This window comes from Peromyscus californicus, unplaced genomic scaffold (genome assembly GCF_007827085.1).
Source record: "Peromyscus californicus insignis strain IS unplaced genomic scaffold, ASM782708v3 Scaffold_19__1_contigs__length_69161282, whole genome shotgun sequence".
NCBI lineage: Eukaryota > Metazoa > Chordata > Mammalia > Rodentia > Cricetidae > Peromyscus > Peromyscus californicus.
In genome coordinates, this window is record NW_026294491.1 from 35,030,303 (window position 1) to 35,049,877 (window position 19,575).

A 19,575-nucleotide genomic window follows, 5' to 3' on the forward strand; every position below is an offset into this window, starting at 1 on the left:
AAGTCCAGCACTCCTGGAGCCAGAATCCCTCCCAGGCCTTTCCAACTGCATGGCCCTGGGGCCTTGGGTCCCCTGAACTAGCATTTTTGAAGAAGGCCTAAGAATTCGCACTTTGACAAGCTGCCTCATCCAAGGAATCACTGCTTTGGGTTTGGCACAATGTTGCCTTTTCTACCAGGGGTCAACTTCTTCATTTGGGCAGCCTGCAAGCTAGCAGTGTCTTCTCTGGGATGGTTCCCTAATGTTCTCTCTTGAAGCTTGCCCATGCCTTTCTGATCAGCCAGATCAGACACGGTCAGGCCTTGGCTTCATTTAAACTGAGGGGTCCACATAGGAGAACGAATGCCTCCACTCACCCCACCCCCCACTTACCGTCATAGTCACATGGATCCCTGGATGGATTGGTTCTCTGAAAGACCAAGCCAGCCATGGAGGCCATTCTCCAGGCAAAAATCCCTGGACCAGGGCCTGAAAAATCACTCTGGCAGGTTTCCTCTACTTAGCATCTCCTTGAAGCCCTTTAAATGAAGCATGCATGTTTATACCACGCAGCCAAGGATCATTTAGGGTGGACGGAAAAAATCCTGGTTAGCCTCAGCATTTGAATGTGGTGCCGTGACTTTGGCTTGTTCCGTTGGAACCTGGGACTAATTTGGCTGGGGTAACAGCCTCAAGCGGGTCCCAAGTCAAACAGTAGTAACTAATGCAGCAGAAGTTAGAACTGTTCTCGTGTGTTCTCTGTGCCTCCCACAGGCCCTCCTCCTCAGCTCTGCAGCTCAGCATCCTATTCTGTTTTCCTCTGGTTTCATTCCCTTCTCCTTTTCTCTCCTCCTGCCTGACCCCCCATCAACACTGTCTCTTTTTTTCCTCTGTTGTTTTATGAAACATTAGCTTTTCTAATGCTATCTGTTTTGGGTTGAGTTTGAGGGCCACAGCCACTTAAGAAGCAGGCCTTCCTGTACTCTGGCCAGAGTGGGATCTGCTTTGGCAATTTCTGGCATTAGACCCTGCCTTCCCATTTTGCACGGATGACAAGTCAAAATGAGTGTTCAAGTCTAGTTTAGAGTTCATGTCTCTGCAGCTAGGGCTTGGGCAATTAGTTGTCTGGGTAGTTTCTGAAAATAAGACTGACTTCTGCTTGATAATTGATCCAATGTAGATTCCTAGCTCATGGTAAAACAGCCCCTTCACTGTTAGTGAGTTAGTGACCCATGAACCAGACCTATTAAATCATGCTCACGGCAGGACTGTTCAGGAGAGAAAACGTGTAGGGAGCAAGGAGACAGATCTGGGTGTCGCAGCTCAGGCCTGTCTGGTGGACTATGCAGGCTGAGCCTGTTCTGTATTAACTGAAAACTATTTCTCACGGCATAGAATTTATCCCACCAGCCTGAAAACAAAGAAACTGACCTCACACAATTCAGGGTGCATGTGGACACCAGCACAAACTGGTGTGTGTATGTGTTCTTGAATGGGAGAGAACACTGATGAATACACACACACACACACACACACAGAGTCCTGGGGACAGGAAAATCCAAATGCAGACATGAACTCGTTTGTAGGGCCTCATGTGCATGTTTTGCATGATAAAAGACACCATTGAAAGGGCAGGACAATTAAAGCTTACCGTTGTTGTAGGAGCGAAAATTTCCTACAAATTTTATGTATTCATAAGTTGGAAATTCCTTTGGGTTCAAGCTGCCTCTGAGAAGATGGCAATAAAACTCTAAATCGTTGTCAGCTGGGTCGTTAAAGGGGGAAGAGAAAGGGAGAGGAACGTTATACAGACTCCAGACTAAACAAGTCCTGCCTCTATGATTTTACTCCACGCATGGCCTGCGTGGTTTCCTCCTTAGAACGGACCGTCGGATCAAGACTTCTAACCCTGGAAGCTACAGGCCTTTCTCTCCACAGCTCATACATATTCCACATTCTATACTTGGACCCAATTAGTCAATTTGCTCACAGATGTCTGTGGTGGGTTATGTCGGCATCGATTAGTTCTGGTTGTTTTCACATGGCATACTAAAATAAAGCTGCTCGTATAGAGCCACTCTCTTTAATTTAATCTTTTTTGCTTTGCTTTGAAGGAAAATCAGATGTACGACGGGACCAATTATGCATGGAAATGGACTGGGGCTTGAGCAAATGCAAGCATCTTTGCTACCGCCTGCATTTGCGTATGCTTCGTTAAGCGGCGCGTGGTAAGCAGGCACCGGGGCCCGCCTTCTATCTAGGTTGCCAAATATTTTGATATAAACCTCAAACTTCCATAAAATTGCCCGTGTATATAAATAACCAGATGACAGCCACAGGAGAACAGAATATGGATTTCCGACCTAATTATTCAATTAGCAGTTGATTACTTTGCTATCACAGGAACTTTACATTTTAGCACTCCCTAAAATCAGTAGATTGCTCACTGATTTTTGCCCTATTTATTACCCTCATGTAAAAAGGCATCTCTTGTCATACATGCGAAACATGTTATCATTCTGAAGCTGTACTTGCAACTTTTCCACATAAAAGCTAAAATGTCTTACATGCTCCAAGTTCCAGTTTTAGCTTCAACTTAAAATATACCTCAGAGGATCTAATGTTCTGAGTCACGAGGAAAATTATTCTTAAAATTAGTCCTTCCTTCTTAACTCATTCTGACCTCCTTTCACGAGCTAGAGCTAAATTCTTGCCTTTAGATTTAAAGACACCACCCGGAAGGCGAACTTACATTTTAGGAATTCTGGGGAGGGGGAATCCGTCACAAGCATATGGGAAGAAAGTATTTTATAAACTTCAGAATGTTCTTGTTCTGGAAGGAAATTTAACAAGTTCTGATCCATGACATCCGACTGCAAGAGAAAAAAAAAAATAAAGAGAAAAGGCACACGCTCGACCTAATGAACTTCAGAGAAGGCAGAGCCTGAGAGTTCTTGGAAGCTCAGGACGGATTTAGAGATGAAAATTGAGGACCACATGGTCTGTGAAGATCTCCACGGACCCCCTTCCTCCGTACCGGGGAATTGCAATGGGAAAGGTTTTACAGAGGCTGGGGCTGGGGCTCGGCGAGAGAGTGCTTGCTTAGAATGCATGAGGCCCTGGGCTTAACCAGCTGCAAAGACGTAGATTAAAAAGTAAAAGTTTTAGGGACATCTATATATGACTCTCTCTGTAGCTCAGGGGACATTGTAGAAGAGGGTGTGGAAGGGACGTAAAAGCCAGAGGGTGGGGAGGCTGTCTTCTGTACATGACACTGTTGTTGTGCTCATAGCAGCTGTGGTCATCTTCTCGAGACCTGTACAAGATGTCTGCCCCCGTCACCATCCCATCATAGACTGCGGAGAGCTTTGGGGTGGGTGGTCTTTGGTTATTGGCAGTTAATGGTTTCCAGGAAAGGGGAAGTCAGTTGTGCAGCCACCGGTAACTCGCCCATGATCCTGTAGATCACACACCCACCCATGCTCATGTAGACAACCCTGCTTAAGCTCACTGGGTCATATCAAAGCAAAACAAGGCATGAGAATAAAGGAGGACATATAGGTTAGAAAAAAGGGCCCAAGGGGAGTGGGAGGGAGAGATGAGAAAGGGTGTAATCAGGGGTGAAAATGACCACGACACATTATGTATGAAATTGTTAAAGAATAACAACATTAAAGGCTTTTCAGATGCTCTCCAGTGCCCCCAGGAGGTTGTCGTTGAAGGATCTCCTGTGGAATCCATGGTGCAGCATCCTCACAGAACCTGGGCTCAGATCATCTCTAACAGTCTCATGCTGCCTGAGGCGATGTGAATGCCCTACACAGAGCTGTGTCATTTAGAGACTAGTGACATGGAAAAGGGGTCTGCATACGGTCAGGGCGGAGCACAGTTTTGTTTCAAGTATTTCCCCTGCAGTTGGGGCGGTCTGTTGGCCAGGAGGATTCTGCCCTCACTCACATGTATATGTGCTCCTGTCTGTGGACTTAGGAAAAACCAAGTGTCAAATCTGACACATGTACAAAGAACCAAGTCTCTCCTGCCCTGAGAGCCCTGTTGGCCAATACTCCGGCCTTCTGGCTGGAGACAGTGGGGGCAGTAAGGAGCCCTGGGGAGAGGCCAATCACTCATTTAAACAACCATAAAGGGAACATGGAGTTCCCTGGACCTTTAGCCCAGCAAAAAGCTGTTGTTTATTTCTCACAGGCTCCTAAATGATGGAGTTTCATTTGGTTCCCCCAAGTGCCCAGACAGTGGGAGTGTAAAATGAACACTACATACAGTCTAGGTACAACTGTGTCCCACAGAACTGCCAGTGAAGTGAATGGGAGTGGGTATAGTCTTGATCCGTGACAGCAGGCATGGGCCGACATAGATGCTGAACTCTTGGGAAGTAGCCGGTGTGACTGAGGTACCACAATTTGACGAGGAGCTCACAGTGAGGAGACCCGCATGGCTCACCCTCTTCCCTTAGTAAACACATCTGTTCTTGTAGCTCTAGTATCATCTGTATAGACCCTTAAGCTTGAAACTCCACCAACTTCAAGTATATAGGCCCAACCTTCCATCAACCACTCAGATTCCCCAGGACCACAGATTTATAGTTATATCCATGTCATCTTAACCCTACCCTGTCCTCTTCGCATCTAGGGTTCTCGTTTCTACAATTGGTATTGCTAATTGGTCACCAGGTCACCTGGTACATCACCCATGTATGAGGCAGCTAGATCATCCTTGTCTCCTTACACCATCTCCACACCTAGATAATGTCTACCTTATAGTTTTTATTGCTGTGATAAAATACCACAACCAAAAGCAATTTGGGGAATGTCTTAGCCAGGGCTTTCTCTCTCTCTTTCTCTTTTTCTTTCTTTCTTTCTTTCTTTTTTTAGTTTTTTTCAAGACAGGATTTCTCTGTGTAGCTTTGGCTGTCCTGAAACTCACTCTGTAGACCAGGCTGGCCTCGTACTCAGAGATCCACCTGCCTCTGCCTTCTGAGTGCTGGGATTAAAGGTGTATGGCACCTCAGGCAGGCTTAGCTAGGGTTTCTAACACTGCGATGAAACACCATGATGACCCAAAAGCAAATTGGTGAGGAAAGGGTTTATTTGGCTTACACTTCTACATGGTAGTTCATCACTGAAGGAAATCAGGACAATAACTCAAATAGGGCAGGAACCTGGAGGCGGGAGCTGATGCAGAGGCCATGGAGGAGTGCTGATTACTGGCCTGCTCACATGGTTTGCTCAGCCTGCTTTCTTATAGAACCCAGGACCACCAGCCCAGGGATGGCACCACCCACAGTCACTGAGGCCCTCCCTCATCAATCACTAAGAAAATGTTCTACAGGCCGGCCCACAGCCCGATCTTATGGAGACATTTTCTCAATGGAGACTTCCTCCTCTCAGACGACCACAGTTTGTGTCAAGTTGACATAAATCCAGCCAGCACAATGACCTCTTGTCAACTTGACACATAAACACATCATTGTTAAGCCACAACTTTTCTTGTTCACCTCCAAGATCACACATTAATAAAGACATTACAACATAAAACATTTTCCAAACTTAAAAAGTCCCACAGCCTTACAAACTCAAACCCTTCAAAACTTTTCTCTTTAAAAATGTAGTCTCTTTAAAAATCCAAATTCTCTGTAAAACCCCAAGTCTCTTTCTCTGTAAAGTTTCTCAACTGTGGGCTTCTTTAAAAAAAAAAAAAAAAAAAAAGTACTTTTTACTTCAAGAGGGAAGAGCCAGGGAAGAACAGTCACAATCTGAACAAAGCAAAGTGAAACTTCCCATCGTGTAAAAAAAGAAATTGCCAGCATCTGGGACCCGCTCACAATCTTCTGGGCCCCTCCAAAGGGCTTGGGTCACTTCTCTGGCTCCGCCCTCTGCAGCACACACAGTTCGTCTTGACTCCAGCTGGCTCCACTCCACTGCTGCTGCCGTTCTTGGTACCATCCCACGGTACTGGCATCTCCAAAACTGCTGGGGTCTTCTGCTGCAACTGGGCCAATAGCCTTCCACCAATAGCCTCTCATAGGCTCTCTTGATGCCAAGCCTCAACGTCTATGCATGACCCCTTCAACCTGGACCTTCAACTGCCACTGAGGCTGCACCTTCACCAATGGCCTCTCCTGGCCTCTCACAGTGCCAAACCTCAGCTGCTCTCCATGACCCCTTCATGCCTTCAAAACCAGTACCGCCTGGGTGACTCTATACTACCAAGTTCAGCTGCCAGCACAAGGTCCAACCTCAGCCACTTCTGGAACACAACTTCAGTGTGCTGACTCTGAGGAAACAGTTCCCGGAAGATTTCATCTCAGCGATGCCGGTCTCTTCTTATCCACTACTAATTTCTTAGCTCCAGCTGACCAGCATCAATTGTCCCAATGACGTAAAGGTTTTACTTCAGTGGTGCTGGTCTCTTGTTAATCATAGCTGAGTCTTCAGCTCCAGCTGACCAGAATGACAGAATCTCAATTCAAAACGGCAAACGGCCCTGAGGAAGTCTTTAAACTTCCCTCTGAAACGCCACAAGCCAGACCTCCATCTTCTGCACTGTTCTCAACATTCTTACCTGACAAGCTCCTACAAAACGTCCCACTGAGCTCTCAACACTCTCTGACTTCTAGTTCAAAGTTTCAAAGTTCTTCCACAAGCCTCCCCCAAGCATAGACAGGTCTATCACAGGAATACCCCCACTACGCTGGTACCAACTTGCCTTAGTTAGGTTTCTATTGCTGTGATGAAACACCACGACCAAAAGCAAGTTGGGAGGAAAGGGTTTATTTGGCTTACACTTACATATCACTGTTCATCATTAAAGGAAGTCAGGACAAGAACTCAGTCAGGGCAGGGTTTATTTCATCTTATACTTGCAGGTACATCACCGAGGAAAGTCAAGGTAGGAAGTCAAGGCAGGAGCTGAAGGAGAAGCCGTGGGTGCTGCTTACTGGCTTGCTCCCTATGGCTTGCTCAGCCTGCTTTTTTGTTTTGTTTTTCAAGACAAGGTTTCTCTGTGTAACAGCTCTGGCTGTCCTGGAACTCGATTTGTAGATCAGGCTGGCTCTGAACTCACAGAAATCCACCTGCCTCTGCCTCACCAGTGTGCCACCACTATCCAGCTAGTCTGCTTTCTTATATAACCCCTGACCACCTGCCCAGGTGTGGCATCCCCACCCTCCATGAGCTGAGCCCTCTTACATAAACCTTTAATCAGGAAAATGCTCCCGCAAGTTTGCCTATAGGCCAGTCTGATGGAGGTGTTTTTCTCAATTAAGTCCTCTTCCTAGACAGTTATCTGGCTTGTGTCACGTTGTCAAAACAAACAACCAGGACAGTGTCCGTGGGCTGCTTCGTGTCGTCATTCCCTGTAATTCTCTCCATTCCACTCCTTCTGTGGTTTATACCTATCTGGATCACCTTTATCTCTTACCTGGGTAATGATAATGGACAAAATGGGCTTCTCACCCCAATGCTGGTCCTTGTCCCATTTGACCTCCCTAGCAGCCAGAAGAGGCCCTAGATCATACCAAGTCACCCCTTGCTTGCCACTGTCCCTGGATTTCCCCTGTCCTTAGAAGAGAGGCTCCACTCACCACAGTTTTTAAGCTCTGTGTCCTTTACCTGCCCGCTGTTCCCAGCACCTCTACTGTTCCCAGCTTCCCTTTCCCCCATCTATCAGGTTCCTCGGGCCTTCATCTGGCCGGACCATCCCACGCCTTCTTTGTGTTCAGTGCTGTTGAGCTTCGAAGTCACATCCTCTGAAGGAGCTTGCAGTTTCCTTCCCGAGCATGTTCTCCCTAACTGCCCCCCCCCGGACCCCTCCTCCAACATGCTGTTATGTCGTATTGTAGCTGCTGGTTTATGAGCCTGTGAAGACAGCCCCTCTGCTGGGTCATCAACACACCTCCATGTCACAGGAAAGCCCCCAAGAGTCCCAGAGAGAGTTTAAACATTGGCCCCGTCTGCCTCACAAGCTACACTTCTCCTCAAATGCAAGAAAGAGGAAAGGATTAAATGAGATGAAATTAAGAATTACATTAGCCTACACTGCTGACCAAACAGTGTACAGCAAACACTCCATAAATGCTAGGTGTGCTGAACAAACACTCAGGGAATGTATATAGATGCAACTAGACTGCAGTGGTGTTTTCTTGCTTATACACCCCAGACTGGTGTCCTCTGCTTCCCTTGTATCCATAGGAACCCCAGAGCTGGTTCAGAGCCATATCCCTGATCCCTGGCATGTCATGTGGGCCAGCTGGACAGCCAGACGCACGAGAGAAGACTTTAAAAAGTGCCCAGAGAACCCTGAGTATGGGTGCTGATATCAAATGACGTGCTAGGCAGTCTCCAAGGGAACAATCCCAGAAAGAGGACTCCTTGGGTGGGATCCAAGAGTAGGATGGAGTTTGGGCAATGGTCAGAGTGGAAAGGAACTCCAGGCAGAAGTCAACACACACACACACACACACACACACACACACACACACACACACACACACACACACACACACGGTTGCCAGAGGGTAGAAGCAGGGAGGGCAGGTAGGAAGAGGAGGCTGCAAAGAGAATGCAGAGTCCTGGCTGGAGGAGTTAGTGTACCAGGAGGGCACTGAGACTCAGAGCGGGTGGTGGGAGGTAGAATAGACAGTCTCTGATTTACAATTTTCTGATTTGCCAGTCCCAAGTTGATTCACATTCTGTAGAAATTGCACTTAAAATTTTGAGTTTGGATCTTTTCCTGGGCTAGAAATATGTGGTCTACTCCTCTGTAGAGATGCTGGGCAGCGGCAGGGAGCTATTGCCCAAGTCAGCTTCACTTTCATGATGGGAAACTCCATCCTGTCCTGGGATACTAAGCCAAGGCACAGACTCGGGTCCATGTCATGCATTTCCGACTTATCAGTCATCACAGCTTGCAGATGGGTTCATCAGGACACCACCCTGTTATAAGTTTGAAGAGCATCTTACAATTTATAAAGAGATCCCACTTCTATCGTCTGAAGGCAGGGACACCAAAAACTGATTTAGAGATGCTCAGAGTGTGAACAGAAACAAGGAAGGGACCAGGGAGCAGGGACAGGGTCCACAGCTCTTGATTCACTGCTGAACTCCAGCCAGCGTTACTGAGGGCTGCTGGGTGTCAAATTCCATTTGGGAGACTGAGAAAAGCATTAGAGAGCAGGCAAAGTCCCCCCACTCCTGGAGCCAGCAGTTTAGTGGGTGTGAGGACCACGGACAAGGTGGTTGGCTGACTGGGAATTAGGAAAGGAAGGACTCGGGTGGCTTACACTGGAGACGTGAGTTCTTATCTCCATCAACAGACCCTATGGAGACCCTTCACCAGCCTATGCCATCCTTTCTCCGCTTGGCTTTCACTACCTTCCTTCTGGTGCTCATGATTTTATTTTAAGCCGGTTCCCTCTAGCGCTTTTTAGCATATGACTAATGCTCATCCAGATGACAGTAGCCTTTCTTCCTAAAGATATTTCAGACTCCCGAGAACCCCAAGTCACTCCGCAGTCTCTTCTCCGACAGTTCCATCTAAATCCTTCCCCTAGGGTCGGGGGTGGCAGAGTGAGAGGCCTTTGGGTCTGGGTCCTCATGTGGAAGAGCAGCGGTAGACTAGAGGGCTGTGGGGCGCAAGGATGAATGTCTCTGTGGCGCAAAGATGAATGAACAGGGGTAGGGGCCGTGGGGTATAGAGGGGGTTGTGAGGTTCTGGTCGGCTGATACTTGAGCAAGGTCTCATGTACAGTTGCCACTTGTTCTACTATGATGCCATTTTCACATGCTAAAAACTGCCACAAACAGGGATAGTTTGAGAGTTTAAACCCCAGGGCTGATGGAAGAGGACGTTACACCTGCAGTTGAATGGCTTCCTCGATAAGCTGAGCTCTGCTGATTAAAATAATAGCCATTACAGAGAGGAAGGAGGGACCACCCCATCTGCAGTCATTCTCCAATCTGACTCCTCCTCGGGAGCATCCCTTACCTGTGGGAGGCAGGGGTAGTAGGGGCTCTCTCCCACTCGTTGAAAGACCCTGGGCTGATCTATCTAGGAGTTAGCCCCACTCGGGACCTTCCTGGGGAAGGCCTCACCTGAGCGCCACACAATGCTGTTCTCAGGTCTCTCCTTGCCAAACCTTAGGAGTCTCAAGATGAGCCGAGACTGCTGTGAACACAGGAAGCCTCTGCTGCTTGAACAGGTAACGCCAGTTCAATGGCATCCAGCTAAGTGTAGGGAGCCTGGACAAAAGCAACTTCGAGATGCTGGGGATCTGCAAGTGGGTTGGGTGAGCATTGAGCTCTAGAATGTCCCTGAAGGGCTGTTGCAGTTCTAGCTGAAGCTATGTATTGGCTACAGGCAAAAAGGTCAATCTGAGAGGTCCCAGGGTTGCCTAATAGTGAGAAGATGCCAATAAGCTAAGGGGAATCCTAAAGGCCTTGACCAAGGCCAGGGAAATAGCCAACTGGAAACATGCTTGAGATACTTAGATTTATCTGAGTCTCAAATCAAACTCATGGCCAGACACTCAAACTCCCAGAAGACAGTACAGAAATCACTTTGACCATAGTTCAATAAAAGAACAGCTAAATATAAAAGTGGCAAACACAAAGGAAGAACACTTCTGTTCACCAACATATCTCAAAGAGAGAGAAAAGGTAAGCCACACGAAGAGGCAGTGTTTACAGTTAGCTGTCTATGCTAAAAGGCTCCAGACTGAGGCTCAACGTTATGTGGTGTGCATTCTTGCTCTTTGGAAGCCTGGACAGCTTAACTGAAAGCTCCGCTTGTCAACAGACCAGGCATAGCTCTTGCTCATTCCAGGATCGAGGATTTGGTGCCATCCTCTGCAATTAGAATTACTCAAAGGAGCTAGCAAAGAATCTGGGCGCATACTCCCATCTTGTTACTACATAGTCTCCCTCTGAACCCTCCTCCATCTATGCAAAAGCTCAGCTCCCATGACCCTTCGGATGCACAGTGTTCTCTTCCCCTGGGTTCTGGGCACGTGTAACTCGTGTTCTGCTGTCAACCTCTTCTGTCTAGTGTCAGGTGTCAAATGCTGTGCTCAGGTATCTCCACTCCAGCAGGATGGGGTTTATAAGAGGTGACTGGAGCAATACTCCTTGAGAACTGGTATCCAGACTATGATGAGAATGCCTGCCATGTTTTACAGAGAAAGTCAAAATCCAATAGGAAAGTGCCCAAATACAAGATATATGCTGCATATGGATATTGTGGTTAGTGATGGGTGGTGATGGTGGTGGTGGATAGCGTCCTATCATAGCTGTCCCATTTCTGCTAATCTATATGTTGCTCACCAGAGAAGAATCATACAAGCAAGAACTGGAGTCCATTCTTACAATGGGACCTGCACTGTAATGGAAACCAGTGACTGCTCTGGAGCTCACAAATAAGGTTGGGAAGTCACACGAGTCTCTTTATTATTATTATCGTTTGATTTTAAAAAACCTTCAACTTTATTATTAGTCTCTCTCTCTCTCTCTCTCTCTCTCTCTCTCTCTCTCTCTCTCTCTCTCTCTCTCTCTCTCTCTCTCTTTGTGTGTGTGTGTGTGGTGGAGAGTACATGCCATAGTATGCCTATAGTGATCAGAAGATAACTTATAGGAATTGGTTCTGTCTTTCAACCTTTTCAAGGGCTTTTGGCATCTTGCTTTTAAAATGATGTGCATGTGTGTGTGTGTGTGTGTGTGTGTGTGTGTGTGTGTGTGTGTGTGTGTGTGTACTGGAGCATGGAGAAGGCCAGAGGCTTAAGATTCTTGGGAACTGAAGTTACAGGAGGTTTTGAGCTGCCCACCAAATGCGGGTGCTGGGAATCAAACTTGGATCCTCTGGAAAAAGTGTATGCCCTCTTAATCGCTGAGGTGCTTCTCTATCTCTCAGGTTCCAGGGTCTAACTCAGGTCATTGGGCTTGTGTGGCAAGCACTTTGACTTGCTGGGTCACTACACCTGCTTCATAATCTGCTTTTCTGATTCCACGTATATGAAGATAAACAAAAGCAACTCAGCTTGAGCATCTCTGATCCAAAAGCCCAAAATCTGAAACTTTTTGATTTTCTTGATATTTAAAAAAAAATTATTTTATGTGTATGGGTATTTTGCCTGCATGTATGTCTGTGCACCATATGTGTGCAGTGCCCACCAAGGCCAGAAGAGGGTGTTGGATCCCCTAGAACTGGAATTACAGATGGTTGTGAACTGCCATGTGGGTTCTCTGGAAGAGCAGCCAGTGCTCCTGACTGCTGAGCTGGATCTTCCCCCCCAAATCTGAAACTTTTAGAAAAATTCTAATGCATGGAATAATTTAAAATAGTTCCTAAAACTTTCCTCAGGCTGTAAATGTCAGATGAAGCATAGATGTATTTTGTTTGTTTGTTTAGATTTGGGTCTATCCTCAAGATATTTCAACATGCAAATATAAAGCCATATGAAAATTTATGCAAATAAGCACAAAATAAAAAGGGTAGGGGGAATATTTGGGGTATGAGATTCTTAATTTTTTACTAAATTACAGCTCAGCAAACAATTCAGCATTAATAAAACTGCAAAGAAAACAAGCAAGTAGTTATGTGAAAATTTAGGAAGACTGTTGTCTCTAGGCAGAGGTGGGGTGTGATGAGAGAGCTGTAGATGGGCCTCCAATGGTCGCAGGTGGGTTCTAGCTCTTAACCTGGATGGATGTTTTATGTGCATGTCCTTGCTCACTTAGTCATTAATTTAAATTCTAGAGATATCACACACAGACACACACACACATACACACACACACTGTGGAGGCTTGGACTTGCAATCCTTGATCAACTTCAAGTTGCAATCACGTGTGTTGGGCTCGCTGCCTTGGAACCCTCTGATGACGTGGCCTTGATGACAAGGAGGGAGGCATTTCCTGCAGGTGGGGTGGGAGGTTGTTTCCTGTAAAGTGGGTCTGCTGGCCTTGGCCTTGCTGCTGTATTTTACTGGAACGTAAGCCAGAGGCTGAACCTTCCCTTTTATGTGACTGGCTTCCCAACTGAGAACCTCATGGGAGCTTGCCCACATAGTTGTGATAATCATGTATGTTGTTCTCGATGGAGCTTTTACCTGCAGTACTAACTCAAAGGAAAGTATTTTTCAGCCTGCAGACTTCTTTAATCTTAGCATATATCTTTTGGGGGATATCTGCGTGCTTGCTCTTTCTCTCTTCTGAGGCATGCCCACCTTGACAAGCTGTGTGCAGGAAGCTGCTCACATATGGCAGGCCCCTTCAGGAAGCTGGTGTATTTTTCATAACCACTGAGACACACAGCACCATGCTCAGGGCTGGGGACATGATTTCTTTTCTTTCTTTCTTTCTTTCTTTCTTTCTTTCTTTCTTTCTTTCTTTCTTTCTTTCTTTCTTTCTTTCTTTCTTTCTTTCTCTCTCTCTCTCTCTCTCTCTCTCTCTCTCTCTCTCTCTCTCTCTCTCTTTCTCTCTTTCTTTCTTTTTTTAATTTTTTCGAGACAGGCTTTCTCTGTGTAGTTGTGGTGCTTTTCCTGGATCTCGCTCTGTAACCCAGGTTGGCCTCGAACTCACAGAGATCTGCCTGGCTCTGGGATTAGAGGCGTGTGCCACCATTGCCTAGCTTGGGGACATGATTTCTATCTGCAGAGCACACAATGACCCAGTGTTTCAGGCAAGCATCACATTTGCTTGCAAACAAAACAGAAAAGGGAACCAGGATGGTAGCTCAAAAAAAAAAAAAAAAAAAAAAAAAAGTCCAAACAGGAAACCCAGATCATGCCTACCAACTGTGGTTCTGCCATAGCCAGACTGTTTCCCAATTCTGTCCTTTGCATGCAGCCTGCTTTCCTAGCATTTCTCCTGAAAGTCTGCCATCTCAGAAGCTCCCTTTAGCCCCGGCTTCCAGAAATGTGTGCATGTACACACACACACACACACACACACACACACACACACACACACACACACACACCACCATTTCTTCTTTGACTGCCTGTGTTCATTCTAGACACTGAGAAAGGCCAACTGTTGATGTTAACACCACTGGGGAAAAATGCTTTTTATCTTAAAATCACTTTCTACTTTGGGTGTGTTTTTGCCTTGTTTTATTCTTTTTTTTTTTTCCTCTGCCAAACTGAGAATGATGTTTCATCAGGAAATCACTGTATGAGAATCTATCAGGAACTTTATCACACCAAGAAGAAGGAAACAGAGCCTTGAAGTTCACTCACTCGTGGGAAGAATTCTAGTTGATTTGTCTCCACATGGACCCTCTCATCCCAGCTACCAAGGGGACTGTGGGATTGGACCTTGGCATGCCAGCCTCTGCTAAGTGACATAGCAGGGCTCTGCTGTTGGGAACTATGGTCTCCTGCCCCTCATCCTGATTGTCCCCAGCCAGCCATACCTTTTCTCAATGGTCACCTCCTCTGTAGAATGACTGACTTCCAGTTCCTCGCCACTCACCTCATGTAACCTGGGTACCTGGCACCTTTTTTTCTGTCCTCTGGAGAGTTCTGAGTAATGATGAAGCTCCTGGCTCTGGAGCCATTGCCCCAGTTCACATCATAGCCACACCCCTGACTGCCTGGGGTACTGTGGGTCAACTACTTGACCTCTCTGTACTGCCTGCCATGTTTTCTCATCTGTGCACAGGGGTAATGACCTTAATGGCATTACTGTGAGATCAGTAAGGAGAGCAAGAGACTGTTCCAAATGCTTTACAGATATTAATACACAGAAACTCGGTGTCCAGTGAGTGCTCAATAAGTGTTTGTTCCTAACGATTGAACAGGTAGAAGTTCTCTAATTGAAATCTTGAAGCAAAGTCACCCTCACAAGGCTTCTACAAACACTAAATACTCTACAGACTGGTCCTGGTCTCATGCCAGAAAGTAAGAACCAAATGAATTCCCAAGCTGCAATCCACATTCTTGGCACCAGGAAGACACCAGAGTGAAATGGTGACCAGCTTGGCCTTGTCATAGCGGCACCTGCTTCAGGCCCTGCTCTGCCCTCACTGGCTGGGCCCCTGGGCTTCCTCAGCTGGAAGCTGGAAGCAATAGAGGAATGATTCCCAGAAGAAACAGTTGAATGCTGACGGAACCAGGGAAATGTCTGCTCTCAAAAGCTCATCCACCCCACTTGCAAAGGAAGACCCCGGTGAAAGCCAGATAATGAAAGGCAACTGTAAATCTAAGCTAAGCTCTTGGACCTCCCATTCCAGGGCTCAGCCCTCCTGGGGTCTTGCTGTGTGTGTGTCGAGGGGTGAGTCTCTACAGATAGACGCGTAATGAACACACACAGGGGTCTGGCTCGACAAAGGAAGAGTTAAAGTCATTTCCGGTCCTTCCAGTTAGAACATGACTTCTCAAGTCCCGAATGGCTCCAAAATTTCAAGTCAGAAAGATTCCTAAGTTCCCCCTGCCACATATAGCAACTGGGTCATCAGATAATCATGAAGGCATAAAGCAGAAGAGTAACCCTGTTTACCCAAACAGCTCTGGGCTCTGGCCTTCCTTCCCAGCCAGAAAGCAGGTCATACTTGGCTGTTTTCGGTCAGGGCCCATCCCAGTGCTGTCTTTGCCACTCAAAGCAAAATAAAAACTCTCCCCAGAGAGACACCCCTTCTCCTCCTCTTTCCTCAGTTATCCTCAGATAAGCCCCAAGAAACCACGTCGGGGAAAGCAGAGGTCACTCCTGCATCCATTATCACCCTCTTGACTGAGACAAAGATCAAGGTGTGGGTGCACTTCAGCATCCTTCAAGGCCAGAGGGAACCTCTTCCAACAGCTGTCCCCAAAGAGACACCCCACCTGACCATCCTACTCCGGCATCAGGAAACAGTGATGATACCTGTGATGCCCTGGGAAAGGCATCCAGATACCTTTGATGTCACGGGAAAGGTACCCACCCAGAAAGATCGAAAGTATCTTCTCAACCTAAGACACAGGGACAGCAGAAGAATGCAAATGATAGTTCCGTAGGCATACAAAACCATCTGTAAATGTGATGGGTTGGGAGAACAACTTCTGAGGAACCAATAGGCCAGGACAATGTAGAAGGAACCCTGAGCTCCCACCAGAGTAGGACTTATCATTGCAAGACAGACAGAAGCTGCCCATGGAGCAAGATCATGCTGCCTCCTGGCCCGGCATAGCTATGAAGAGGGGACCAGAGTTTCCTAGCATCATGCTGGCCCAGGATTTCTTTTGGCTTAATGCAGGAAAAGCTACTATCCTGCTTGTCACAGTCACATAAACTGGAGGCCTAACCTTCTGAATGCAAGGGTTAGGACTGAGGTGACTGGTTCTGCCAGACTGGTTAGGACCAAGAAGAGAGGATGCTTATCCCTCACTCACACACGTGGCTCCTAGTGGAGCTGACATTTCAGGCCACGTTCTGTGGCAGTCAATAATGGCAGGGCAAGAAATGGGATGCTGGGAAAAGGCTGGAGGTTTCCTCAAGGGTGGATCCTCATCTAGCCTGGTGTAGATCTGCAAGTGACTTCATGTTGAGCTGTTGGTATCAAGGAGCCATCAAGGCTTATAGAGAGGAGGGAGGAAGATGGGAGGGGGAAAGGAAGACAGATGAAGGGAGGGAGAAGGAACAGAGGGACCTGCAGCCACCCCACACCCAAGCCTCTATCGTCCGTCCATGGCTGCAGAGCTGCCCTCCCCTCCCGACCCGTGAAGCCCCTTCTCATTCCCCAAGGCCCTCACAACCCTGGTCCAACCGTGTCTTGCTAGAGAATTTCAACCTCCAGGAAACATCGCTGCTGCGAAGAGCTGTGAATCGAGTTACAACCTACTTGCAATCTCAAACGTGTCTCCAGAGCTCCAAACCATATCCTACATGAGCCATCTGTCTCCCCTTCCTTAATCAGCTCTCACTGACCAGGGACATCTGCTGTCCTCTGAGCTCTGTTAACAGCGCTGAGACACGCTTATGTCAGTCCCATCCCGACTGCAGCCCTGGGCCTGATGAGATCATGGTCCCGTGCCTGTTTCAGGCTGATACACGCCTTCTCCTGCCCTTCTCCTGTCCCAGGATCTTGGGCCTGGTTTGGTTCTGCAGAAGTTGGACTCCCTTTAACTCTCCATGCACCTCCTTCTCCCACATAGCTTCCCTATACCTGCACCACTTCTGATCTGAGATCTGAATGCTTCCCCAGGAAAATACGAAAATGTGCACCGGCCAAGGCCATTGGAGCAGAAACTCACCGGTAAATGCCCAAGGAGAGGTGTGATACTGTCGGAAACATAGATAATGCTGCCGTCTGTTGTCACCGCGATGATGAAGCCATCTAATGCCTGGGGAAAAATGCAACATTTGAAAGCTTCTTAGAGATGCTTTTATGGAAGAGCATGACACTGAAGCAAAAGGTCCACTTTTTTTTTTTTATGATACTGGCTTTGTTTTGTAATCCTTAGACCATTTCCATGAATAACCTCACAGCACTTTCCCGCCTCACACACAGGATGGTTTTGCACATAATTTGTTTAGCTCAGGCAAAGTGCTTGCAAAAGCATTGTGGGCTCAGTGAAAAAGTTGACCTATTGGTATCATAAAATGAAATGCAGCCATGGAAATGGCTTAAGTAGATTTAATGGCTGGCACCCTGTTGTGCTGAATCAGAAATATCATCATTACCACTCAAAGGCATCAGCAACATGTGACAGTCCCCAGGCCCTACCCCTGAGATCATTGTGAGCTCAGGAGTAAATAAACATTAACTGCAGGGTATAGAGACAGAGATACCTTACAAACAGAAATGTGTGCCTGCAGGCCAAAGCAGATCTCTGCAGGAAGCAGAGGAATCACCTAATGTGTGAAGGCCTGAGTGAACTTATGCCGTTGACATGAACCCACCATGTCCAGGACCCTGCTGCCTTAGGCCTATGAGAAAATGGCAAAGCCTTCCCTTCTGATCCAAGTGAAAATGTTGGTAGTGTGTGTAGAAAATGCCCACTGTAGCCTCACTGGAGACTACGCCCACCAAGATTAGCCAAACCCACCTCTTTGTTCAGCTATATGCAAAAACCCTGCCTCCCCATTCAACTGTATAATAACCACAGTGAGTTTCTGGGGTGCTACGGCTTCTCCATCAGAGAACCCAGTCCGTCTAGTCTCGTTTTATTCTGTCCACCTGTCTCTCTGTGTGCCTTTTCTTCTTTCCCTTGCTGCCCTAATCAACTCCATTCCTCCATCTGCATCCATTGCTAAAGTAGCTGTAGAAGGAACCATCTACATTAGAGCATTGTGATGGCATTAGGCTATAGTCCTAGCACGTGGGAGGCTGAGGCAGGAGGATAGTGAAACTGGTTTTTAATCCCTATTGACTCTAAAAGGAGCATTCACCTTATTCCACCAGGCTGGGTGGGAGTGGGGTTGTTCTATCTAACTCATCCAGACACGTGCTTCCAAATATCTAAAAACGGCATGCGTGTAGAAGCGTCTATACTGTCGGCTAGGCATCCTGCTTTGGCTATGAGAAAAAAACATGGACCATTCTCTTTCTCAGGGTAGAGTCTCTTGAGGTTTAGTTTTTTAAATTTCTTGAAATTTGACTGTGAATGGTTTATAATGCTTTCATAAGACACAACTCAAAGCTAATTTCTAAAACTCAGCCTACGTCATTCAGCAAAGAAGGGGTTTCACACTGGCAACTGGCTATCTGGGGAGCCTGGTGAGACAGAGTGAGTAAAAACAAGCCCACCTCACTAGAGAATAAGTCTTTGAGGGAATGAGACACAGGCTCAGGTGGATGCCCATGGGAAGCCTGCCACTGCTGTTACACCGAGCACGTCTTTGACATATGGTCTTCTCCAAATCCGGGAACTTTTCTGCTTTTGGGGAGGGGGTGAAATGTTTGCCTAGAAGGATTTGGAAACATTCTGGATGCCTTTACCTAGATCCTCCTAGGGTACTGCTGCGAACCTACCCCCATAAAAGGGTATTCGTTCTATGAAGTCAGGAGGGTGTGCCTAAGTGTGGGAGAGCAAGGAACAGAACAGGGCACTAAGTGTAGGTGGCTTGGGTTTTTTTCTCCCAGCGTTCAGTGCTCTGTCTTCATTTTGTACTTAGTGTTTTAAGTATGATATGCCATGGGGATTTTCTTTTTTGGTCTTTTTGATTTGGTGCTCTGTGTACTTCTTGTATCTGTATGGGTGTGTCTTTTCTTAGTTTGGGAATGTGTTTTCTTCTATGATCTTGTTGACGATCTGGTCTATCATTGGCTTCTCCCTTATCTATGCCTATAATTCAACGCTTTGGCTTTTCATGGTGCCCCCACATTTCCTGAGTGTTCCTCTTCCTGTGTTTTAACTTTTTCCCATATTCTTTGCTTGTGTACACTAATTCCCCTATCTTGAGTTCTGATATTCCATCTTCTCTTTGATCTGCTCTACTTGGAAGGCTTTCCCACGAGTTTCTTATTGAGTTGCTGAGTTTTTCAATTCCATCTTTATTTCAGCTTTCACTCCCTTCCATGATTCTCTTTATTAAATTCCATTTTAAAATCCTGGATTGCCTTCATCATTCCGTTCAGCCTTGCGTTTCTGTTTTCTTGGGCACCACT

General features: G+C 46.8%; 1 protein-coding gene across 5 annotated transcripts in view; it reads right to left on the minus strand.

The window, feature by feature from the left end:
* The window catches only part of Npas2 (neuronal PAS domain protein 2), a 182,948-nt gene that overhangs the window by 51,239 nt on the left and 112,134 nt on the right, over positions 1–19,575 (minus strand). For all 5 annotated transcript variants that reach the window (XM_052745085.1, XM_052745083.1, XM_052745084.1 and 2 more), the window contains exons 5-7: positions 17,219–17,308; positions 2,732–2,852; positions 1,631–1,744 (exon numbers count right to left, since the gene is read on the minus strand). In XM_052745085.1, coding sequence (XP_052601045.1) covers positions 1,631–1,744; positions 2,732–2,852; positions 17,219–17,308 — 325 coding nt within the window. The remainder of the gene's footprint in view (positions 1–1,630; positions 1,745–2,731; positions 2,853–17,218; positions 17,309–19,575) is intronic.